Genomic DNA, 26,614 nt, shown 5'->3' with positions numbered 1-26,614 from the left:
CGGGCTTGGGAGTCGGAGGTCATGGGTTCTAATCCCAGCTCTTCCACTTGTCAGCTGTGTGACTTTGGGCAAGTCATTTAACTGAGACTGAGCCCCCTCCCCATCCTCCCTGTCTTACCTCCTTCCCCTCCCCACAGCATATATGTTATCCCCACTGTACATATATATACACTGTATATATGTTATCCCCCGGGCCCCTCTGCCCATCCGCCAAGCTAGCTCTCTTCCTCCCTTCAAGGCCCTACTGAGAGCTCACCTCCTCCAGGAGGCCTTTCCAGACTGAGCCCCTTCCTTCCTCTCCCCCTCGTCCCCTTCTCCATCTCCCGCATCTTTCCTCCTTCCCTTCCCCACAGCACCTGTATATATGTATATATGTTTGTACATATTTATTACTCTATTTATTTATTTATTTATTTATCTTGTACATATCTATTCTATTTATTTTATTTTGTTAGTATGTTTGGTTTTGTTCTCTGTCTCCCCCTTCTAGACTGTGAGCCCGCTGTTGGGTAGAGACTGTCTCTATGTGTTGCCGACTTGTACTTCCCAAGCACTTAGTACAGTGCTCTGCACACAGTAAGCGCTCAATAAATATGATTGATTGATTGATTGATTGATCTTTATCTCCTCCTCTATACTCTATCCCTCCAAGCTCTCATCTCCCTCTACCTTCAGGACATCTCTACTTGGATGTCCTCCTGCCACCTCAAATTCAACATGTCCAAGACAGAGCTCCTTTTCTTCCCTCCCAAACCCTGTCCTCTCCAGAACTTTCCCATCACTGTAGATGGCACAACCATCCTTCACGTCTCACAAGCCTATAACCTTGGTGTTTCACCCTTGACTCCACTCTTTCATTCTCCCCACTTATCCAGTCCTTCCCAAATCCTGTCGGTCTCACCTTCACAACATCACAAAGAAACACCCTTTCCTCTCCATCCAAACAGCTGCCATGTTAGTAGTCATTTATCCTATCCCGCCCAGATTACTGCATCGGCCTCCTTTCTGACATCCCAACCTCCTGCCTCTCCCCATTTCAGTCCATACTTCACTCTGCTGCCCGGCTTATCTTTCTACAGAAACGTTAAGGGCATGTCACCCCGCTCCTCAAAAATCTCCAGTGGTTGCCCATCAACCTCCATATCAAACAAAAACTCCTCACTATTGACTTTAAAGCTCTCCATCACCTCGCCCCCTCCTACCTCACCTCCCTTCTCTACTTCTACATCCCAGCCTGCACACTCCGCTCCTCTGGTGCCGCTAACGTTCTCACTGTGCCTCCATTTCACCTGTCTCACCGCCGACCCCTGGCCCATGTCCGACCTCTGGCCTGGAATGCCCTCCCTCCTTAAATCCTCCAATCAATCACTCTCCCTCTCCTTTAAAACCCTACTGAAGGTACCCCTCCTCCAAGAGACCTTCCCAGAATAAGCCCTACTTTCCTTCAGCTCCCACTCCCTTCTGCCTCATCAAGACTCAATCCCTTTGCTCTTTCCCCATCTCCCTGCCCCACAGCATTTATGTATATATGTATATACCTATAATTTTATTTATTTATACTGATACCTGTTTACTTTTGTTGATGTCTCTCTCCCCACCGCCCCCCTAGAATGTGAGCCCATTGCGGGCAGGGATTGTCTCTTTTTATTGCTGTATTGTACTTTCCAAACACTTAGTAGCGTCCTCTGCACAGAGTAAGTGCTCAGTAACTACAATTGATTGAGTGAATGTACATATCCATAATTTATTCATTTATAACAATGACTGTATGCTTCTCTAGATTGTAAGCTCAATGTGAGTGGGGAACATGTCTACCAATTCTGATATATTCTACTCTCCCAAGCTTAGTACAGTGCTTTACATATTGTAAGTGCTCAATAAATATAATTATTTGATTTCCTGAGCGTTTGAATAATTGATCACAACTGAAGAAAGGGGCACTTTCTTGGCCCATAAGGAATTTGCACTCTAATTGAGGATACTGTGGGTCCAAACTTCACAACTTTAAGAAGACTGCATCGGACAGTTGCTTTATATCTTCAGCACATAGGGTGCATGGTCTTTGTATCTTACGTTGTAGTAATGAAATGTTGCCTTGCATTTATTGAACATCAAAATGTTCAGTGTCGTAGAGCAGCAGCGTGGCCTAGTGGATAGCGCACAGGCCTGGGAGTCAGGAGGACCTGGGTTCTAATCCCGACTCTGCCACGTCAGCTGTGTGATTTTGGACAGGTCACTTAACTTCTGGGTGCCTCAGGTTCCCCATCTGTACATGAAGGATTAAGGCTGTGAGCCCCATGTGGGACAGGGACTCTGTCCAACCTGATTAGCTTGTGTCTACCTCAGTGCTTAATAAAGTACCTGGCACATAGTATGTACTGAAGAAATAACATTAAAAAGCCAAAAAAAAAAAAACCCAAAACATCTTAGGTTCCTTTTTTTTTCTTCTTTTTTTAATGTTATTTGTTAAGTGCTTACTATATGCCAGACACTGGACTAAGCACTGGGGGAGATACAGGACAATCAGGTTGGACACAGTCTGTGAGCCCTAGGTGGGACAGGGACTGTGTCCAACCTGATTATTTTGGCTAGACCTCAGCTATCAGCATCAATCAATCAATCAATGGCATTTCGTGAGCGCGTATTATGTGGAGAGCACCGTATTAAGCATTCGGAAGTTGGGAGACACATTCCCCGCCCATAACAAGCTTAGAGTCTAGAAGGGGAGATAGACATTAATATGAGTGAATAGGTAATTCATAATATTTAATTTAAAGCTATGTACATAAGTGCTGTGCAGTTGCGGGTGCATATCAAATCTCCAAATCAATCAATCAATCGTATTTATTGAGCGCTTACTGTGTGCAGAGCACTGTACTAAGCGCTTGGGAAGTACAAGTTGGCAACATATAGAGACAATCCCTACCCAACAGTGGGCTCACAGTCTAAAAAGGGGGAGACAGAGAACAAAACCAAACATACTAACAAAATAAAATAAATAGAATAGATATGTACAAGTAAAATAAATAAATAAATAGAGTAATAAATATGTACAAACATACATATATACAGGTTCTGTGGGGAAGGGAAGGAGGTAAGATGGGGGGATGGAGAGGGGGACGAGGGGGAGAGGAAGGAAGGGGCTCAGTCTGGGAAGGCCTCCTGGAGGAGGTGAGCTCTCAGTAGGGCCTTGAAGGGAGGAAGAGAGCTAGTTTGGCTGATGGTCATAGATGGAAGTGCTTAGATGACGTAGAAGGGAGAGCGAGCTGGGGAAAAGAAGGCCTAATCAGGGAAGGCCTCTTGGAGGAGATGTGACCTTAGTAATGCTTTGAAGGTGGAGAGAGTGGTGGTTTGGTTGATATGGAGGGGGAAGAGGGAGAGGGAGGCTAGAGGGAGGATGTGGGAGAGGGGCCGGCAGTGAGGCGGTCAGATTTGTCAAGAAGAAAGTCATTCGTTACCTTAGAGAGGGTTGTTTCAGTAGAGTGGACGGGGCAGAAGTCTGATTGGAGGGCATCTAGGAAAGAATTCAATCAATCAATCAATGCCATATTTATTGAGTGCTTACTGTTTGCAGAGCACTGTACTAAACGCTTGGGAAGTACAAGTTGGCAACATATAGAGACATTCCCTACTCAACAGTGGGCTCACAGTCTAAAAGGGGGAGACAGAGAACAAAACCAAACATACTAACAAAATAAAATAAATAGAATAGATATGTACAAATAAAATAAATGAATAAATAAATAAATAGAGTAATAAATATGTACAAACATATATACAGGTGCTGTGGGGAAGGGAAGGAGGTAAGATGGGGAGGATGGAGAGGGGGACGAAGGGGAGAGGAAGGAAGGGGCTCAGTCTGGGAAGGCCTCCTGGAGGAGGTGAGCTCTCAGTAGGGCCTTGAAGGGAGGAAGAGAGCTAGCTTGGCGGATGGGCAGAGAGAGGGCATTCCAGGCCCGGGGGATGACGTGGGCTGGGGGTCGATGGCGGGACAGGCAAGAACGAGGCACGGTGAGGAGATTAGCAGCAGAGGAGTGGAGGGTGTGGGGTGGACTGTAGAAGGAGAGAAGGGAGGTGAGGTAGGAGGGGGCGAGGTGATGGACAGCCTTGAAGCCCAGGGTGAGGAGTTTCTGCCTGATGCATAGATTGATTCGTAGCCACTGGAGATTTTTGAGGAGGGGAGTAACATGCCCAGAGCATTTCTGGACAAAGACAATCCGGGCAGCAGCATGAAGTATGGATTCAAGTGGGGAGAGACACGAGGATGGGAGATCAGAGAGAAGGCTGATGCAGTATTCCAGACGGGATAGGATGAGAGCTTGAACATGCAGGGTAGCGGTTTGGATGGAGAGGAATGGGCGGATCTTGGCAATGTTGCGGAGCTGAGACCGGCAGGTTTTGTTGATGGCTTGGATGTGAGGGGTGAATGAGAGTTGAGGATGACACCAAGGTTGCGGGCCTGTGAGACGGGAGGAGAGGAAATGGAGACAGCCAGTAAAAACAACTCTCTCAAGAAGTTTGGAAAGAAATGGCAGAAGGGAGATGTGGCAAAACTGGAGAGAGCCATTGGGTCAAGGGAGGGTTTTTTTTTAGGATATGGGATACTTAAGCCTGTTTGGTAACAGTGGGGATGAAGCCATTAGAAAGTGAACAGTTGAAGATGGCAGTCAAGGAGGGAAGAAGAGAAGGGGCAAGTATTTTAAAAAGGTATGAAGGGATGATTTCAGAAGCACAAGTGGAATGGGGTAGTATAGAGAGGAGGTGAGAGATTTCATCTTGAATTCCTGCGGGGAATATAGTGAGAGTCGAAGATGGTGGAGGAGGAAGGGGGAACTGGAGAGGATCTGGGGAAATTCTAGGGTGATGAAGCCTGAGAGTTTCAATTTTGTTAATGAAGTATGGAACCAGATCATTAGGAGAGAGAGATGGTGGAGGTGGAGGGACAGGAAGCTTGAGTGCAGAGTTAAATGTCTGGAACATCTGACGGGGGCAGTGGGTATGGGAATGAATTAAGAAGGAGAAGTATTGTCAGCCGACAGTGGAGGGGGACGGATTGAAGCAGCTAAGAATGAAGTCAAGGTTGATGAGGTCAGAGAGATGCCTGGATTTCCTTCAGCAGTGCTCTGCAGCTCGGGCACAGGAGCAAAGGAAGCAGACTGTGGAGGTGATCCAGGGATGTGGGTCAGTGCAGTGGGTTAGTGCAGTGCTTGGCACATAGTAAGGGCTTAATAAATACCATAAGAATGAGAATAAAGTTGGTGTGTGGCTTTTGGGTCATCGGGTAGACCTGGAGAAAGCTAGAGTGTCCTGAGGAAAAATCATCCTGGGGCCCGCACCGGGGCTGGCAGGATCAGTGCCTCACATGTCTGGTTCCACCACAGTATGTGCAGCTGCTACAGCTCACAGACTGTCTGAAATTTAGTCATCTGGGGGCCTCTGTGTGGCTTTAATACTCTACTGTTTCCTCCTGGCTAAAATAGATTTTTGTGCACATCTGCCCCGCCAGATTGAAAGCCCCCTGAGGTAAGGAGCAATGGCTACTAATTCTCTTGTACTCTCTCAAGTGTTTCATACAGGGTTTTGCCCATGGTAAGTGCTCGGTAAATGCTATTGATTTATTGAATTGCATGTTCCCTGCCAGTGCAGGTGGGTGGGGATGCTACCAATGTGCCACAGCATGGAAACCTATAGTAGAGACAGCACTTATTCTGCTTTTTGCTGCGGTAGCATGCCAGGAAAATGGAAATCAATTTTACCATGACTAACTAGAATAGTCAACTTGGGAGTATTTCTGGGACTTGTGTTTCTAGAGATGTGAACCCTGGACTGTATTACTAATTGATAATGATGATAATAATACTAATAATAAGATGATGATGATGATGGTATTTGTTAACCACTTACAGTATTCATTCATTCATTCATTCATTCAATCGTATTTATTGAGTGCTTACTGTGTGCAGAGCACTGTACTAAGTGCTTGGGAAGTACAAGTTGGCAACATATAGAGACCGTCCCTACCCAACAGAGGGCTCACAGTCTAGAAGGGGGAGACAGAGCACAAAACAAAATATATTAACAAAATAAAATAAATAGAATAAATATGTACAAATAAAATAGAGTAATAAATACATACAAACATATATACATATATACAGGTGCTGTGAAGAGGGGAAGGAGGTAAGGCGGGGGATGGAGAGAGGGAGGAGGGGGAGAGCAAGGAGGGGGCTCAGTCTGGGAAGGCTTCCTGGAGGAGGTGAGCTCTCAGTAGGGCTTTGAAGGGAGGAAGAGCTAGCTTGGTAGATGTGGGGAGGGAGGGTATTCCAGGCCAGGGGAATGACGTGGGCCGGGGGTCGATGGCGGGACAGGCGAGAACGAGGCATGGTGAGGAGATTAGCGGCAGAGGAGCGGAGGGTGCGGGCTGGGCTGTAGAAGGAGAGAAGGGAGGTGTGGTAGGAGGGGGCGAGGTGATGGACAGCCTTGAAGCCGAGGGTGAGGAGTTTCTGCCTGATGCATAGGTTGATTGGTAGCCACTGGAGATTTTTGAGGAGGGGAGTAACATGCCCAGAGCGTTTCTGGACAAAGACAATCTGGGCAGCAGCATGAATTATGGATTGAAGTGGGGAGAGACAAGAGGATGGGAGATTGGAGAGGAGGCTGATACAGTAGTCCAGACGGGATAGGATGAGAGCTTGAACGAGCAAGGTAGCAGTTTGGATGGAGAGGAAAGGGTGGATCTTGGCAATGTTGCGGAGCTGAGACCTGCAGGTTTTGGTGACGGCTTGGATGTGAGGGGTGAACGAGAGAGCGGAGTAAGAATGTCCAAAGAAGGTTTCTCAACCAGGATGGTTTAGATGGGAGTCCTCAGTTTAGCAGACTTGTATAGAGTGGTGTAAATCAATTCTAAACCTTATGACAGACCAGGATAAGCATTGGGGGTCTGCTCTTGGCACTGGATGACAATGGTAATCAAGGCAGATTGGGCATAGCTACCAGTCCTGAGACCCCATATAGAGCTGTGCTCATTTGAAACAGGTGGCCCTTTGGGGGAAGCCCCCAGGCCCCATAACTGCATCCTGAACCAAGGTGTCTGAGTTCATTCCCAGCCCTTGGGTGATGGTGAGATATCCAGAGGAGCCCCATCCTCCATTTGGGCTAGATAGTGTCCACATTGGGGGTTGTTGACCCTGGACAATTTCAGCCCATGGTAGAGCCGTTGAAGATCATGTTCTGCCCATTGCAAGTGAACTGGACAGCATCACAAGAGCAGACCACAATGGCCCCTCAGACCCAGCCTTCAAAATTTTCAGTCCACGCATGTTAAAACTGTGTTGTCTAAAATTTGCTCTATTTTTGTAATATTTCCTGAGCTTCATTAGACATTTAATTCATTCTCAAGAGCCAGTGTTGTGTTTTAGTAGTTATTCAATTTCACAATACTTAAGGATGCTGGCTCCTGCTGTCAACTGGGTAAATTCCATGATGAAAAAGGACAGTTCAGATAAGCATGAACAATCCCTACAGAAAAAAAATCCAGCAGAAATTCAGCAGACCCTTTTTTTTTTCAGTTCAGTGTCCCTTTGGCTTACCATACTGTATTCCCTCTGTCAGAATTAAAATTAGTTTCATCAGTTCTAATGAAATGTGTGTATATTTTGGCTTGAAAATGAAGGCTTCCTTCCTACAAATGTGTGTCAGCAAACTCCTAGGAAAGTGTTTCTTTAGCGAGAAAACATTCAAGGGGTTCTGGTCATTTGTAGTAGTACAGCAGTTCCTCTCTGGCTTTGAGATGACATAATTGCTGTGCTTTGAGAGGGGCAGCACGTCAAGGCCTGTGGGAACAGCAGATTTATATTTCATTCTTGCAATAGGCTCCTTTCTCCCCCAGGTTCTCTTTGTAGCTCAAACCCCCAATCACTGTGAGGAAACCTCGAGCTTTAGACATTTCCCAGTCTTCTCTGAGAGTGACCTTCCCATCACTCCCACCTTGTTCCCGGTTGCTATCCCCTGTGGGGAGTATGTTTAAGGAGTTATTCTCTAGCCAGCTGCCGTCTTGATTTCTCTGAGAAACGACTCTGAATGTTTTGAGCCTAAGATCATTAATACAGTGCTCTGCACACAATAAGCTCTTAATAAATACACAATGGTCCAGCTCCTGCCACTAGAAGCAGGCTAATGAGGTTATCAATCAATCAGTAGTATTTATTGAGTGCTTACTGTGTGCAGAACACCTATTAAACACTTGTTTATATGAATACTTGTTAGTATTTTTAAAAACTGCCAGTGTGAGGCATGACTCTAAAGCAAGTGTGTCCATTGTGATTGCCCCACTCATAACCCGTTTTTGGGTAGGGACCGTCTCTATATGTTGCCATCTTGTACTTCCCAAGCACTTAGTACAGTGCTCTGCACTCAATAAGTGCTCAGTAAATATGATTGAATGAATGAATAAAGCGTGTTGGTGCTTGAATATAAGACTCTTGTGATCTTTGACCTTGCCTAATGTCCATCCCCTTCTCCTGGATACATTATCCAACCTTGGCTCCACTGACTCCGTCCTCTCCTGGTTCTCTTATACCTCTGGCCGTTCATACTCAGTCTCCTTCGTGGGCTCCTCCTCCCCGTCCCATGCCCTAACTGTAGGGGTCCCTCAAGGTTCATTTCTTGGTCCCCTTCTATTCTCCATCTACACTCACTCCCTTGGAGAACTCATTAGCTCCCAAGGCTTTAACTGCCATCTCTTTGTGGATGACACCCAAATCTACGTCCTCTCCCCGGTTCTCTCTCCTTCTCTACAGGCTCGCATCTCCTCCTGCCTTCAAAACATCTTTACTTAGATGTTCTCCCGACATGTCAAACTTAACATTTCCAAAAGGGAGCTCCTTAACTTCCTCCCAAACCCTGTCCTCTCCCGAACTTTCCCGTCACTGTAGACAGCACAGTCATCCTTCCCGCCGAGCAAGCCTGTAACCTTGGTCTCAACCTTGACTCTACTCTGTCATTCAACCCACGTAACCAATCTGTCACCAAACCCTGTTGGTCATCTTCACAACATCGTTAAAATCCACTCTTTCCTCTCCATCCAAATCGCCACCATGTTAGTACAATCACTCATCCAATCCTACCAAGATTACTGCATCAGCCTCTTTTCTTGTCTTCTCATGCCGTCAAGTTGTTCAGACCCACAGTGACACCACAGACACACCTCTCCCAGAACACCCTGCTCTCCACCTGCAATCGTTCTGGTAGTGTATCCACAGAGTTTTCTTGGTAAAAATACGGAAGTGGTTTACCATTGTCTACTTCTGTGCAGTAAACTTGAGTCTCCACCCTCGACTCTCTCCCATGCCCCTGCTGCCCAGCACAGGTGAGTTTTGACTTGTAGCAGTTTGCCTTCCACTCACTAGCCACTGCCCAAGCTAAGAATGAAATGGGTATGCCTCTGCTTCACTCTCCCTCCCTTAGCTGAAACTGGTAGAGTACTGGAAACTCTCCGGATGTGACACTGACAGGGGATCAGCCTCCTTTATGACCTCCTAATCTACTGCCTCTCCCCACTCCAGTTCATACTTCATTCTGCTGCCCTGATTATCTTTCTACTGAAATGCTGTGGACATGTCACTCCCCTCCTCAAAAATCTCCAGTGGTTGCCTGTCCACCTCCGTATCAAACAAAAACTCCTCACTGTTGGCTTTAAATCTCTCCATTACCTTGCCCTCTCCTACCTCACCTCCCTTCTTTCCTTCTACTTCCCAGCCTACACACTCCACTCCTGTCCCTAACCTTCTCACTTCAATCTCGCCTTTCTCGCTGCCAACCCTGGCCCACATTCTGCCTCTGGCCTGAAATGCCCTCCCTCCTCAAATCCACCAGACAATTACTCCCCCCCACTTCAAAGCCTTACTGAAGGCACATCTCCTCCAAGAGGCCTTCCCAAACTAAGCCCCACTTTTCCTCATCTCCCACTCCCTTATGCATCACCCTTACTCGCTCCATTTCCTCTGCCCCCCCCCAGAACACTTATGTACATATCTGTAATTTCATTTATTCATATTGATGTCTGTTTACTTGCTTTGATGTCTGTCTCCCCCCTTCTAGATTGTGAGCTGGTTGTGGGCAGGGATTGCCTGTCTTTATTATTGTATTGTACATTCACAATCATTTAGTACAGTGCTCTGCACACAGTAAGTGCTCAATAAATATGATTGAATGAATGAATGAAATTAGGTGAAACATGGGGAAGCCGCTTGGGGCCATAACCACCTTTTGAATATTATTGCTTGGATATTTGCAATTTTAGAAGTGTTGGGTTAGTATTTTCCATGTTTTGGGGACTCCTGGCATTCACCTGGCTTTTTACAAGTATGATTTGATTTTCAGGTAAAGGTATGGCTGTTCCAGGTGATGCAGAAATGGTGAAGAGATTGAGTTTACATAGGGGAACTCCGACTAATACATTCTGTGTACTGAAATCTAAGTGTGAGTGTAAGCGGAATTATACACTGATCAAGCCCATCTTTCCTCTTCATGTTCTCTTTCCATTAAGAACTATTTCAACCAGTGCTTTAACTTCTGAATCTTGAGAATTTGAAGGTTAACATGTCACTGGATCGTTTGTCTACACCAATTTTGCTTTAGGTTCCTTAACAGTAATTTTGCTTCAGTTCCTGAGCTGCTTTGGAGAAGCAGCGTGGCTTAGTGGAAAGAGCACGGTCTTGGAGTCAGAAGTCATGGGTTCAAATTCCGGCTCCGCCAATTGTCAGCTGTGTGACTTTGGGCAAGTCACTTAACTTCTCTGTGCCTCAGTTCCCTCATCTGTAAAATGGGGATGAAGACTGTGAGCCCCCCGTGGGACAACCTGATCATCTTGTATCCTCCCCAGTGCTTAGAACAGTGCTTTGCACATAGTAAGCGCTTAATGAATGCCATCATCATCATCAGTAGATGTGACTTAAAAATGTTATGACATGCCAATATGGACAGCTGCCAATCAATCAATCAGTCGTATTTATTGAGTGCTTACTGTGTGCAGAGCACTGTACTAAGCGCTTGGGAAGTACAAGTTGGCAACATATAGAGACGGTCCCTACCCAGCAGTGGGCTCACAGTCTAGAAGGGGGAGACAGACAACAAAACAAGACATATTAACAACATAAAATAAATAGAATTAATATGTACAAGTAAAATAAATAAATAAATAGAGTAATAAATCCCTACCAACAGTGGGGTCACAGTCTAGAAGGGAATCAGTCCATAGTATTTATTGAGCACATATTGTGTGCAGAGCACAGTTCTAAGTACTTGGGAGGAGTACAATAAAGTAGGTAGACCATTTCTCTGCCCTTGGTGAGCTTGCAATCTAGCAGGGGGAAGACTGGCACTGAATTAGAAGAAGCACCATGGCCTAGTGGAAAGAGCAGGAGCCTGGGAGTCCGAAGACCTGGGTTCTAATCCTGACTATGCCAAATGCCTGCTGTGTGACCTTGGGAAAGTCATTTAACTTCTCTGGGCCTCAGTTGCCCCATTTGTAAAATAGGGATTGAATACCTGTACTTCCTCGGGTTGGAAGCCCATTGTAGGACAGGGACTGAGCCCCCCACCCCCCCGATTGACTTGTATCTGCCCCAGTTCTTGCCACAGAGTAAGCACTTAATCAATCATGTTTATTGAGCACTTCTTGTGTGCGGAGCATTGTACTAAGCACTTGGGAGAGTACAGTATAGGCAAGCAGCATGACATAGTGAATAGAGCATGGGCCTGGGACTCATAAGGTCATGGGTTCAACTGCCACTTGTATGCTATGTGACCTTGGGTAAGTCACTTAAGTTCTCCGTGCCTCAGTTACCTCATATGTAAAATGGGGGTTGAGACTGTGATCCCCATGAGGGACAAGGACTGTGTCAATCTGATTTTCTTGTATCCGCCCCAGCGCTTAGTACAGTGCCTGACACATAGTGAGCGCTTAACAAATACCATAGTTATTATTTATGAATATAACCGAGTTTGCCCACAACAAGCACCACAAAAAAATTACGGAAGAAAGCAATGTCGAAAGTACTGCTCATCCGTTACTACAAAGCTGCCAGGTTGATAAATTTCTAGGTCACTGTACTACCGTAGTGAATTTGTTCTTGTACATTTGGATGAGTGGCTATCAGAATGTGTGTTACTCAGTCAATCAATCAATCATCATCATCATCATCATCAATCGTATTTATTGAGCACTTACTGTGTGCAGAGCACTGTACTAAGCGCTTGGGAAGTACAAGTTGGCAACACATAGAGACAGTCCCCACCCAGCAGTGGGCTCACAGTCTAAAAGGCGGAGACAGAGAACAAAACCAAACATATTAACAAAATAAAATAAATAGAATAGATATGTACAAGTAAAATAAATAAATAAATAAATAGAGTAATAAATATGTACAAACATATATACATATATACAGGTGCTGTGGGGAAAGGAAGGAGGTAAGATGGGGGGGATGGAGAGGGGGACGAGGGGGAGAGGAAGGAAGGGGCTCAGTCTGGGAAGGCCTCCTGGAGTAGGTGAGCTCTCAGTAGGGCCAATCAATGGTATTTATTGAGCACTTACTATGTGCAGAGCACTGTACTAAGCACTTGGAAGAGTACAATACAACAGAATTAGCAAACACGTTCCCATTCACTGCCCATACTGAACTTACTGTCTAGAGAGGGACACAAATATTAATATGAATAAATCAGTAATTTATAATATGTAATTTAAAGATATGTACACAAGTACTGTGGGGTTGTGGGGTGGTGCAAGTATCAAATATCCAAAGGTCAAACATACAAGTGCATAGACAACGCAGAGGGGAAAGTGAGCCGGGGAAAAGAGGGGGAAGAGATTTGACCTGAATAATAATATCAGTGTCCTCAGTGAATCACATGACATCCAACCAGTAATCACTAGTTCCTATTCATGTACAACTTTGATGTTGTGCCATGTTCTGATGGGAAACTTCTCTAAGCATGAGGCCTTTTTCTACAGGTCCATTTTGATGGCTGGAGCGAGAAATACGATTATTGGATCGACGCCGACAGCCATGACATTCATCCGGTGGGTTGGTGTGACATCACAGGACATCCACTCGAGCTGCCCCATCGTAAGTCAAGTGCTTTGATTACTTTTTTTTTCCAAAGATGGTCCGAGGCTTTGGAGTCTTCCCTTTAGTACAGTGCTGTGCACACAGTAAGCCCTTAGTAAGTACGATTGTATTTACTTGTGAAGTCATGTATTGTAAATGAAAGCCAAAGGTTCAGAAGGTAAAAAAGGATTTGTCCAGGGTGGAATACCCCTACAAACCAGAAGTCTATCTCAAACATTTCCATGTGTAAATTATGGGTTTGCTTGTCTTCCCCAAGAGGGAGGAATTGATATTGATAGTATTAGTCAAAGCAGGCTTTAATTCATTCATTTTCATTATATAAATGGAGTCAAAAAGGTCTCAATAAGCCCAGGCACTTGAATTTGTACCATTTCTTCACCCCACCCTCATCTCCACCGTGCTTATATACATATACATAATTTATTTTAACATCGGTCTCCCCTGCTATCTTGCAAGCTCCTTATAATTAATAATAATTAGGGTATTTGTTAAGTACTTATTGTGTGCCTCACACGGTACAAAGTGCTAGGGAAGCAACATGGCTTAGCAGAAAGAGCCTGGGCTTGGGAGCCAGAGGATGTGGGTTCTAATACCGGCTCCGCCACTTGTCTGCTGTGTGACCTTGGGAAAGCCACTTCGCTTCTCTTTGCCTCAGTTCCCTCATCTGTAAAGCGGGCGGTTAATACTGTGATCCCCATTTGGGACAACCTGATTTCCTTGTTTTTACCCCAGTGCTTAGAATAGTGCTTGCCAAATAGCATGCACTTAAAAATACCATTATTATTATTATTATTACAGTAGATGCAAGATAATCAGGTGTCTCATGGGACTCACAGGCTAAGTAGGAGGGAGAACGGGTACTGAATCCCCATTTTGCAGATGAGGGAACTGAAACAGAAAGGTTACTTGACTTGCCCAAGGTCACACAGCAGGTCAGGGCCGAGCCGGGAGTAGAACATAGTTTAGTGTCCCAGGCCTCTGCTCCTTTCACTGATTCCCTTTGGGCAGGGAACTTGTCTACAAACTCTGTTATAATATGCTCTCCCAAACACTTAGTACAGTGCTCTGCCCATAGTAAGAGCTCAATAAACTGATTGATTGGTTGCTCCTGCTGTGGGAGAAGAAGGATTAACTGAAAACAAAGAAATGTAGGAATCAGTTTCTTAGGACTGGTGCCAGACAAACTCTGACTCTACCTCCCAGTAGTTCAGAACAGAGCCAGTTGCCGCTCAGATCCCTGTAACTATGAACCAAAGTGACTAATTCTTTGTCCTGTCATGTAGCAAGTTCAGGCTTTCTCTTTTTCTCCAATTTTATTGATTTCAGGATTTTCCTTGGGTTGAAGGTTATTCACTTATCTAGGATCAATCAATCAGTCGTATTTATTGAGTGCTTACTGTGTGCAGAGCACTGTACTAAGCGCTTGGGAAGTACAAGTTGCCAACACATAGAGACGGTCCCTACCCAACAGTGGGCTCACAGTCTAGGAGGGGGAGACAGAGAACAAAACAAAACATATAAACAAAATAAAATAAATAGAATAGATATGTACAAGTAAAATAAATAGAGTAATAAATACGTACAAACATATATACATATATACAGGTGCTGTGGGGAAGGGAAGGAGGTAAGGTGGGGGGGATGGAGAGGGGGAGGAGGGGAAGAGGAAGGAGGATGTTGTTAATACCCAGAGAAACTATGCTTTCATTATATGAAGAAAGAAAACACCTGCCTCTTGAAACTGGCCTTTACCCTCTCAGTATCTAGGCCAGTACTTTCTGTGAGGAAAAAGCACTCTGGTTTATTGGTTGCTTACGATAGTCAAGATTCAGAAGGGGGAAGAGTAAAGGTGATAAATCAGAGCAGCCAACAGGAATAGTGATATCTATTCTTCCCCATGCCTTGGGTACTATTAATAAATTTGCTGCCAATATTTCCGAGATCCTCTCTTTGTCTTCTGAATGAAATAGTGCTCCAACTTCACTCTGAGGAAATGACTCGGGAGAATTTAACCCAGTCATTTATTGTGGTCTGAGATTTATTTCACCCCTTTGTTCCTATAAACTCACACTGCGTTTTTCCTTCGATTATAGAATTTCATTTTCACAGCTGCCTTAGCATTTAGGGAGGGGAGGGAGTTTGTGGTTCCCTTTAAAACAGAGGAGGTAAACTGAGGCTTAGCGAGGTTAGGCCATATTCACGAGGGAACACAGCACATTGGTAGAAGAGTTAGGACTTCTGGCCTACTTGTATTTTTTTAGTGTAACCCCGGACTTCCTCGTCCCTTAACTTCGAGAGTGTGAGCTGTGGGGAGGTAGGCCTAGACCAATTTGAAACTGGCCCGTCAAATAAGAATATAAAATGGGGAAAAAAATGATGTTCTGTGTATCAAACTGTGGTTAAAGATAGCATTTTTTAAAACAGAGGAGGAGTATTTTCCAAGAGTAAGAAAAAGTGTCTGGTTCTAAAGTGCACAAGCAAAGTAGTAGTAATGGCACATTTCTTTATTGAGCATCTGTTGAGTACCTACTGGTACAGTGCACTCACTGACTGTGAGTTCGTTTCTGGACTGTAAGCTCATTGTGGGCAGGGAATGTGTTTGCTTATCATTATATTGGACTCTTCCAAGTACTTACAACAGTGCTTTGCACACACTAAGCACTCTATGAATACGATTGAATGAATGAATGAATGAATGAATGAATGGAACAACTGAGCAGAGCAAAACAAAGTGACATGTCCCCTTCTCACAAGGACCTTTATAATAGCAATGATAGTAGCAATAGTAAGGGCAAAGAATACGTGTACCAACTCTGTTATATTGTTACATTTGTACTCTCTCAAGTGCTTAGTGGAGTCCTCTGCACACAGTAATAATAATAATAATAATAGTAATAATAATAATAATAATAATAATGGCATTAGTTAAGCACTTACTATGTGCCAGGCACTGTTCTAAGGGCTGGAGTAGATACAAGATTATCAGGTTGTCCCACGTTGGGCTCACAGTCTTAATCCCCATTTTACAGATGATATAACTGAGGCACAGAGAAGTTAAGTGACTTGCCCAAAGTCACACAGCTGACAAGTTGCAGAGGCGGGATTAGAACCCATGACCTCTGCCTTCCAAGCCTGTGCTCTTTCCACTAAGCCACACTGCTTTTCAGAAAGTGCACAAGTGGCACTGATTGATTGATTGATTAATAATAATAGTAATGATAGATAACATAAACTATGTTAAGCTTATTGTGTGCCAAGACCTGTGGTTAGGGCCAAGGTAGATTCAGTACGGTCACATCAGTTCCAATCTGAGTCCCACAGGGCTCACAGTCTAGGGAGGACAACAGGTATTGAATCCCCAGTTTAGAGGAGAAAACTGAGGCACGGAGAAGTTAAGTGATGTAACAAATGACACACAACAGGCAAGTGGCACAGGTGGCATTAATAATAATAATAATCATAATAGTATTTGTTAAGCTTATACTATGTGCCAAGCACTGTTCTAAGCACTGGGGAAGCTACAAGGTGATCAGTTTGTCCCATGTGGGGCTCACAGTCTTAATCCCTATTGTACAGAAGAAGGAACTGAGGCACAGAGAAGTGAAGTTACTTGCCCAAAGTCACACAGCTGACAAGTGGCAGAGCTGGGATTAGAACCCATGACCTCTGACTCCCAAGCCTGTGCTTTTTCCACTGAGCCACGCAGCATTAGAACCCAGGTCCTCTGACTCCCAGGCCCAAATTCCTTCCAGTAGGTCCAGTGGTCTTTTGTAGAACTGACTCCTCATATCTGTTGCCGAATTGTACTTTCCAAGTGCTTGGTACAGTGCTCTGCCCACAGTAAGCACTCAGTAAATACGATTGAATGAATGAATGAAAAAACAAAATCCTGTGCGACCGACTGAAATTTTTAACTGGGAGGCAAAAGACTCAGATGAATTGGATGCTGTGGTTTTAGTATAAAATTTGAACCTTTTTTTTTCCAATTTCATTAAGAGCTGACGGTTTAGGGGATGGACCGACTGAAATTTTAAACTAGGAGATAGGAGACTCTGATGTATTGGATGCTGTGGTTTTAGTATAAAATTTGAACCTTTTTTTTTCCCAATTTCATCAAGAACTGTCGTGGTTCAGGGGATTTGAGCGAAGTCTGTGAGTGCAGAGACTTTATCTTCCAGGTCTGACAGCTGGCACAATCTCATGGCAAGTTCATTTTTTCATTCATTCAGTTGTATTTATTGAGCGCTTACTGTGTGCAGAGCACTGTACTAAGCACCAGAGAAGTACAAGTTGGCAACGTATAGAGACGGTCCCTACCCAGCAACAGGCTCACAGTCTAGAAGGTGGAGACAGACAACAAAACAAAACATGTGGACAAGTGTCAAGTCGTCAGAACAAATAGAAATAAAGCTAGATGCACATCATTAACAAACTAAATAGAATAGTAAATATGTACAAGTAAAATAAATAGAGTAATAAATCTGTACAAGCATATATACAGGTGCTGTGGGGAGGGGAAAGAGGCAGGGCCGGGGGGATGGGGAGGAGGAGAGGAAAAAGGGGGCTCAGTCTGGGAAGGCATCTTGGAGGAGTTGAGCTCTCAGTAGGGCCTTGAAGGGAAGAAGAGAGCTAGCTTGGCGGATGTGTGGAGGGAGGGCATTCCAGGCCAGGGGGAGGACGTGGACTGGGGGTTGACAGTGGGACAGGTGAGAACGAGGCACAGGAGGTTAGCGGCAGAGGAGCCGAAGGTGCGGGCTGGGCTTTAGAAGGAGAGAAATTGAAAAGCAATTGCCCATTGGCATCCCATGATGGAAATTGAGGGGAAATTGTGATACCCTTGCTCCCTTGCCCTTACTCCTTTGCCCCATCCTATCTCACCTGGCTACTCTCCTACTTCAACCCAGCCCATATATTTTGCTTCTCACTGTACCTTCTCACTGTACCTCCATCTCATCTATCTGGCTGCCGACCTCTTGCCCACGTCCTGCCTCTGGCCTGGAACGCCCTCCCTCCTCATATACGACGGGCAATTACTCTACCTTATCCAAGGCTCATCTCCTCCCAGAGGCCTTCCTTGGCTAAGCCCTCCTCTCCTCTTCTCCCACTCCCTTTGCCCTGATTTACTTCCTTATTCTCCTCTGCTCCCAACCCCACAGCACTTCTGTACAAATCTGTAATTTCTTTATTTATATTAATGTCTGTCTCCCCCTCTAGACTGTAAGATTGTTGTGAGCAGGGAATGTGTCTGTTTATTGTTATGGACCCCCAAGTGCTAAATACAGTGCCCTGCGCAGAGTAGGTGCTCAATAAAATGATCGAATGAATACCCTGAAGACCTAATTCCTAAGTATTTTCATTTGTCACAGCTTTGTCCACTGCACCCTAGGAGAGCTAACAGTTTTTGAAAGAACAGCCTGCTGTATTCAAACACCTCTTAACCTGTGTCTTCTCGTGATTTTTTTGCCAGGACATTATCAATTTGCAGTGCCTCGTCTATGCTAAAGTATAAGGCTTGACAGGCATACTGGTTATCAGCATTCTACCAGGAAGCTTTCACTGCAACCCCAGGCACCGTAGAATGTTATTAATTCTTGTACATTTCATTTGAATGTGTTTAGCTCCAGGAGTGCATAAACATATTTCCATATTTGATGTGATCGGTGGAATGCTCAGGTTTTTCCCAACGATAGAAGTATTACTGCAGAGGAAATTATTTTTTTTTCTTCAAATTCATTTCCTCTCCTCCTACTTCTACCTCATGTGCACTCCTTTTAGAGCCAGCAACTGTCAGCAACTACTATCTCAAGCCTTAACAAAAGCTCTTTTTGGTTTCTGGTGCATGGAATGGGTGATGACAGTACCCTTTCCCTGTGCCACTGTGGTAAGCAATTGGATAGAAATGATATAGTCAGATCAGGCACAGTCCCTGTCCTCACAGAGCTCAGAATCCAGGGGAGGAAAGTGCACATATTTAATCCCCATTTCACAGATGGGGAAACAGAGAAGTTAAGCAACTTGCCGGAGGCCTTACAGCAGGCAAGCTGTAGAGCCGGCACTAGAACTCAGGTTTCCTGACCCCCAACCCTGTGCTTCTCCCACTCAGGGACACTACCTAATTCTGAAAATATACTCCCCACCACCACCCCCCGGGAACCCGTGAAGTTCAGGGGTCCTAATGGAATCTGACTCTTTAGTGTATTGTTTAGGAGGAGATCTGCTAGTACTTTTTGAAGGATTTCAGCGTGGGAAAGAAGAATAATCTTAGTTTGAGCCTCTGGGCTAGTTTTGCAGTGAAATCGTGTTGAGAAGCAGCGTGGCTCAGTGGAAAGAGCCTGGGCTTTGGAGTCAGAGGTCATGGGTTCAAATTCCGGCTCCACCAATTGTCAGCTGGGTGACTTTGGGCAAGTCACTTCACTTCTCTGTGCCTCAGTTACCCTCATCTGTAAAATGAGGATGAAGACTGTGAGCCCCATGTGGGACAACCTGATCACCTTCTAACCTCGCCAGAGCTTAGAACAGTGCTTTGCACATCGTAAGCGCTCAATAATGCGCTTAAAGTGCTTAATATATGTTGCAAACTTGTACTTCCCAAGCGCTTAGTAGAGTTCTCTGCACACAGTAAGCGCTCAATAAATACCTTTGAATGAATGAATGAATAATAAATGCCATTATTATCAGGTGTGCACTGAGAATCTTTCTGGTGACAGTTGAGGCCCAGTTGTGCTGACTCTCCCTTCCTTCCACCTGATTCCACTACCAGCCAACCTGGACACCCAAGTGTGCTCCTTGCACTTGGCTTTGTAGCCCTTAAGCACCTAGTCACTTACTGCACCCCCCACTCTGTAGCAGTTATCAATCAATCATATTTATTAAGTGCTTACTGCATGCAGAGCTTGTACTAAGCTTTTGGGAGAGTACAGTATACCAGTATCACAGAGTTGGTAGACACATTCCCTGTCCACAATAATAATAACAGTAGTAATGGTATATATGTATATATGTATATATGTTTGTACATATTTATTACTCTATTTATTTATTTATTTACTTGTACATATCTATTCTATTTATTTTATTTTGTTAGTATGTTTGGTTTTGTTCTCTGTCTCCCCCTTTTAGACTGTGAGCCCACTGTTGGGTAGGGACTGTCTCTAAATGTTGCCAACTTGTAATTCCCAAGCGCTTAGTACAGTGCTCTGCACACAGTAAGCACTCAATACATATGATTGATTGATTAATAATGGTATTCATTAAGCACTTAATATGTGCCAAAAACTGTTCTCAGTGCTGGGGTAGATACAGATTTATTGGGTTGGATACAGTCCCTGTCCCTCATAGGGCTAACAGCCTCAATCCCCATTTAACAGATGAGATAACTAAGGCACAGATAAGTAAAGTGACTTTCCCGAGGTCACACAGCAGACAAGTGGCACAATGAGCTTTGTATATATCTTTGTATTTATCTTGATTCCCAGCTACTTCCCCTAACTGTAATTTATTTTAATGTCTCTCTCCCCTGGTATTTTGCAAGCTCTTAGAGAGCAGGGATTATGTCTACAAACTCCCTTGTAATTATAATGATAATAAGAATAATTGTGGTATTTGTTAAGTTCTTACTATGTGCCAAGCACTGTTTCAAGTCCTGGGGAAGATACAGGATAATCAATCAGTCAGTCAGTCATTCAAGTGTATACAATACCTTAGAGATAGCAAACATGATCCATGTCCTCAAGGAGCTTATGGTCTAGTGGAGGATTTTTCATTCTGGCCACCAAGCCCTTGGGCATCCTTGTCACTGTCTGTTTACAGATGAGGAAACAGAGGCACAGCATAGTTAAATGACTTGCCGAGTCATTGGTATTTATCAAGAGCTTACTGTGTGCAGAACACCATGCTAAGCACTTGGGAGAATGCCATAGAATTGGTAGGTACAATCCCTTGCTCTCCCAAAGCACTCTCACATAATCTCATTTTTGCCCTAATAGCAGCCTTGTGAGGGAAGTAGATTGGCAGAGATCATTCTCATTTAGCAGTTGAGGAAACTGAAGTTCAGGGAGTTTCAGTGACTTGGCCATGTTCCTTTCTGATCTCCTGTCCTCGTGTCTCTCCCCACTTCAGTCTATACTTCACTCTGCTGCCCGGATTATCTTTGTACAGAAATGCTCTGGGCATGTCACTCCCCTTCTCAAAAATCTCCAGTGGTTGCCGTATCAAGATTCGAGTAAAGCAAAAACTGCTCATTCTCTACTTCAAAGCTATCAATCACCTTGCCCCCTCCTACCTCACCTCCCTTCTCTCCTTCTCCAGCCCGGCCCGCACCCTTCACTCCTCTGCCGCTAACCTCCTCACTGGGCCTCGTTCTCGCCTGTTCCGCCATCGACTCCTGGCCCACATCCTACCTCTGGCCTGGAATGCCCTCCCTCCAAACGTCCACCAAACTAACTCTATTCTTTTTTTTTTAATAGCATTTATTAAGTGCTTACTATGTGTGAAGCACTGTTCTAAGAGCTGGGGAGGTTACAAGGTGATCAGGTTGTCCCACGAGGGGCTCACAGTCTCAATCCCCATTTTACAGATGAGGTAACTGAGGCACAGAGAAGTTAAGTGGTTTGCCCAAAGTCACACAGCTGACAATTGGCGGAGCCGGGGTTTGAACCCGTGACCTCTGACTCCAAGTCCCAGGCTCTTTCCACTGAGCCACACTGCTTCTTCCTCCCTTCAAAGCCCTACTGAGAGCTCACTTCCTCCAGGAGACCTTCCCAGACTGAGCCCCCCTTTTCCTCTGCTCCTTCTCCCCTCCCCATTGCCCCCCCACCCTACCCCCTTCCCCTCCATACAACACTTGTGTATATTTGTACACAGTTATTACTTTTTTAATTAATGATATGTATATAGCTATAATTCTATTTATTCTGATTGTATTGATACCTGTCTACTTGTTTTCTTTTGTTGTCAGTTTCCCTCTTCTAGACTGTGAGCCCATTGTTGGGTAGGGACTGTCTCTATATGTTGCCGATTTGTACTTCCCAAGTTCCCAAGTGCTTAGTACAGTGCTCTGCACACAGTAAGCGTTCAATAAATATGATAGAATTAGTGAATGAATGTTTACACAGCAGGCAAGTGGCAGAACACAGATTCAAATCCAGGTCCTCTGGCTAAAAGGCCAGCACTATTCCAGTACACTTGACCTGCCTCCTGTCCTTATCTCTGAAGAAGGATAGCTTCTGACTTGCTTATTGTTATGATGATGACAATTATTAAGCACTGACTATGTGTCAAGCACTGTTCTAAGCACTAGCTAGGGTAGATAAAAAGTTAATCATGTTGGACTCAGGTCTTGTCCCACGTGAGGCTTGCAGTGCGTGGAGACAGGTATTAAATCCCCACTTTACAGTTGAGTAAACTGAGGAACAGAGAAGTTAAGTGACTTGTCCAAAGTCACTCAGCAGCCAAGTAGTGGGGCCTGGATTACAGCCTAAGATTGTTGTTGTGCAGGGAGCACATCTAATAGTAATAATAATAATGATGGTATTTGTTAAGTGCTTACTATGTGCCAAGCACTGTTCTAAGCACTGGGGTAGATACAAAGTAATGAGGTTGTCCCGTGTGGAGCTCACAGTCTTAATCCCCATTTTACAGATGAGGTAACCAAGGCACAGAGAAGTTAAGTGACTTGCCCAAAGTCACACAGCAGACAAGTGGCAGAGGCATGATTAGAACCCACGACCTCTGAATCCCAAGCCCATGCTCTTTCCACTAAGCCACACTGCTTCTTACATTGTAGATCCCAAGCACTTAGTACCAGGCTTTGCACATAGTAGGCACTCAATAAATACCATTAAAAGTATTTAGAACTCAGTTCCGCTGGTTTCCAAGTCCGTGCTTTTTCTGTAAGCCATGCTGCTTCTTTATCTCTAAAGAAGGAGGGCTACTGAATTATTATTAATAATAATAATGGTATATAATAATAATAATAATAATGGTATTTGTTAAGCACTTACTATGTGCAAATCACTGTTCTAAGCACTGGGGAGGTTACAAGGTAATCAGTTTGTCCCACAGGGGGCTCACCATTTTAATCCCCATTTTACAGATGAGGGAACTGAGGCCGAGAGAAGTTAAGTGACTTGCCCAAAGTCACAAAGCTGACAGTTGGCAGAGCTGGGATTTGAACCCACGACCTCTGACTCCAAAGCCCGGGCTCTTTCCAGTGAGCCACATATGTTAAGTGCTTACTATATGTCAAGAACTGTTCTAAGTGCTGAGGTAGATGCAAGTTAATCAGGTTGGACACAGTCCCTGTCCCACATGGAGCTCACAGTCTTAAATCCCCATTTTACAGATGAGGTAGCTGAGGCACAGGCAATAATAACAATAATAATAATAATGGTATTTGTTAAGTGCTTCCTGTGTGCCAGGCAGTGTACTAAGTACTGGGATAGGTACAAGCAAATTCCCCTTCCCACATGGGGCTCACAAGCTCAATGCCCATTTTACAGGTGAGGTAACCGAGGCACAGAGAAGTGAAGTGACTTCTGCAGGGTCACATACCAGACAAATGGCAAAGCCAGGATTAGAACCCACGGCCTTCTGACTCCCAGGCCCGTGCTGTATCCAGGAGGCCATGAGTTTTTAGATGTCTCATGACAGACAACCGACAAAAAATTGATCATAAAAAGCACATTAGAAAACTAATAATGGTGTTTCTCAGGTGCTATTTGCAAGCGTCGGGATGATCCTCCTTTAAACAGTAACGTCAAAATGATTTGGGTGTTGGGAATGTGATTAAAGCTTAATCGTTTTTTATGTGAAGTGCTTGTGGAAAAGAGTACATGACCTTTCTCCAACTCCTACTCTATCTCTCTGTTTTATTTGAAGAAGCGATGACAACTCATATTTCATTTTTACACCTTGCCCATACTAATTTTGCAGTACAGCCTTCTGGAATGTAAGCTCATTGTGGGCAGGGGGCATTTCTACCAACTCTGTTACACTGTACTCTCCCAAGCACTTAGTACAGTATTCTGCACACAGTAAGCACTCAGTACATGCCATTGATGATGATGATGATGATGATGATGATGATGATGATGATATAGAAGAGTTGAAAAATGCACTGAGTTTGAGGGTAGGACATAATAAAGGAGCATTTCAAACATTTTTCTGGACCTTTGGGTTTGTCCTCTCCTTAGTACCATTTGGACATTGGTATCTGAGAATTTGATATTCTGTAAGTGTGTGCAGAACTGTTCAAGAAGTGGAATGCATGGTTTAGTGGAAAGAGGATGGGCTTTGAAGTTAGAGGTCATGGGTTCAAATCACGCTCCACCAAGTGTCAGCTGTGTGACTTTGGGCAATTCACTTAACTTCTCTGTGCCTCAGTTACCTCATCTGTAAAATGGGGATGAAGACTGTGAGCTTCCTGTGGGACAACCTGATCACCTTGTAACCTCCCCAGTGCTTAGAACAGTGCTTTGCACATAGTAAGCACTTAACAAATACTATTATTGTTATTATTATTATTATTATCATCTCTATGGTTCCAAGATTCACAGCCAGAAAGGAGGTTATATACTTCAGTTCCTCTCTCTATCTTCTGGTTGGTGTGAATCTTGATCCCATCTTGGTGCCATCATCCATCTTTGAATTTCCCAAAGGGCACGCTAGCCTTCCAGATTTGCTTTTCTACTTCTTTGCCCCTTCTTTCATAATAATAATAATTATGGTACTTATAAAGCTCTTACTATGTGCCAAGCACTGTTTTAATCACTGCGATAGGTACAAGTTAATGAAGTCAGAAGGTCATGCAGTCTAATTCCAGCTCCACCACTTGTCTGCTGTGTGCCCTTGGGTGAGTCATTTCACATATCTGTGCCTCAGTTTCTATTCTCTGAATCATTTGTCACCAGAAAATATGAAATGTGAACAAAATTCAGTGCCCTTCCCAGGCCAGATCACGTCAATGCTATGTTTAAGTTGGACAATGCAAGGCATTTGGGGAAAATATTGAAAGCCCCTTTCTTTTTAAAGTACTCTTTTCCACCCACACTTTAGTCCCAGGGTAGGCTCTTTGCACTTAACAAAGAAAAAAAAATTACTTGCCCAAGTTCACACAAACAAATGGAAGAGCCGGGACTAGAACCCAGTTCCTTCTAACTCCCAGGCCCGTGCTGTATCCACTAGGCCATGCTGACTCCAGAGCATCATTGGTGTGATTATTTTACAGTCATGGTTTTGTTCAGTGTTGTGCGTTCAGTGTAACTATAGCAAATACTCATTTGGAATAGTGGCAGGCCCCTATTTATCTTCTTCCCTAACTTGCCTGATTATTTATGAAACGAGATGACTGAACAGTTTTTCAAAGAAAAGTAACTAAAATCACGGGGGATTTGTGTAAAGGGTTGATATGAGAAAAGGTGAGTTCTCAAAGCCACTTGGACAGAAGTTTTTAAATAATCACTTGGCTCTCCTCGTCTTCTGAGATAGAGGATGCTGGCTCTGTCCAGTGCAGTGTCTTTTCTAAAATCTAGTGTTTTGCAATTGAAATATGATTTAGCCTAGATGAAACCCTAGGGTGTGTATAAAAGAATGATGTGCTGTCTTCTTATGGAATAAATCACATACTATTTACATTTCCTTGGTAACGTGGGAGTACCATCTGACAAATGATGAGTTAATATTTATTACAAGCACAACACTATTATCTACTCAGTGCATCCTGAGTATTCTGTAAAATATGATTGTCATATCCTTTTTAACCTTTCCTACATTCTCCCTCTAGCCTAGAATTCCCTCCCTCTCCACCTACGCCAGACCACTCTTTGCGTCCTCAAAGTCTGATAAAGGTCATATCTCTTCCAAGAGGCCTTCCCCGATTAAGCCTTCATTTCCCTGGCTCCCTCTCCTTTCTGTGTTATCTGGATCTGCACTTGCATCTGTAGCCTTTGGGCAGTAGATATTTGCTCCACCCTCCACCCCACAGAAATTCTGTACATATCTATAAATCATGTCATACAGATTATTCACTAATATTCATGTCCATCACCACCTCGAGATTGTAAACTGGTTGTGGGCAGGAAACAGGTCTCCGAACCCTGTTGTATTGTACTTTCTCAAGTGCTTAGTACAGTGCTCTGAACACAGTAAGTGCTCAGTGAATACCGTTGATGATGATGACGGTGATATTATTAAGGATTTCCACTTTACATTTGAATCACCTTGTGATATTGTCAGTCTTTGTTATCATTATTGCTAATACTACTAACAATACTACTAATGCTAACAATAATGATAATGCTATCGATAAAGGGCTTACTGTGTCCCCATCACATTCTACAAAGTGGTTTTCATCTCCTCAAGACATTGCCTTCCAATTACCATGTCAGCACTTAAGTCCTAGACATTTTGGTTTGTCTCCCCATTAGATGGTAAGCACCCTGTGGACAGGGGCTGGGTCACTCCATTAATCGGTCCTTCCCAAG

General features: G+C 44.2%; 1 protein-coding gene across 1 annotated transcript in view; it reads left to right on the top strand.

The window, feature by feature from the left end:
• Window positions 1–26,614, top strand: part of L3MBTL4 (L3MBTL histone methyl-lysine binding protein 4) — a 412,230-nt gene that overhangs the window by 126,478 nt on the left and 259,138 nt on the right. The window contains exon 12 of the mRNA XM_038747457.1: window positions 13,016–13,130. Within this exon, the coding sequence (XP_038603385.1) occupies window positions 13,016–13,130 (115 nt within the window). The remainder of the gene's footprint in view (window positions 1–13,015; window positions 13,131–26,614) is intronic.

This window comes from Tachyglossus aculeatus, chromosome 5 (genome assembly GCF_015852505.1).
Source record: "Tachyglossus aculeatus isolate mTacAcu1 chromosome 5, mTacAcu1.pri, whole genome shotgun sequence".
Classification (NCBI taxonomy): domain Eukaryota; kingdom Metazoa; phylum Chordata; class Mammalia; order Monotremata; family Tachyglossidae; genus Tachyglossus; species Tachyglossus aculeatus.
The sequence above is the reverse complement of the archived record's forward strand: the minus strand, read 5'-3'. Positions and strand labels throughout refer to the sequence as shown.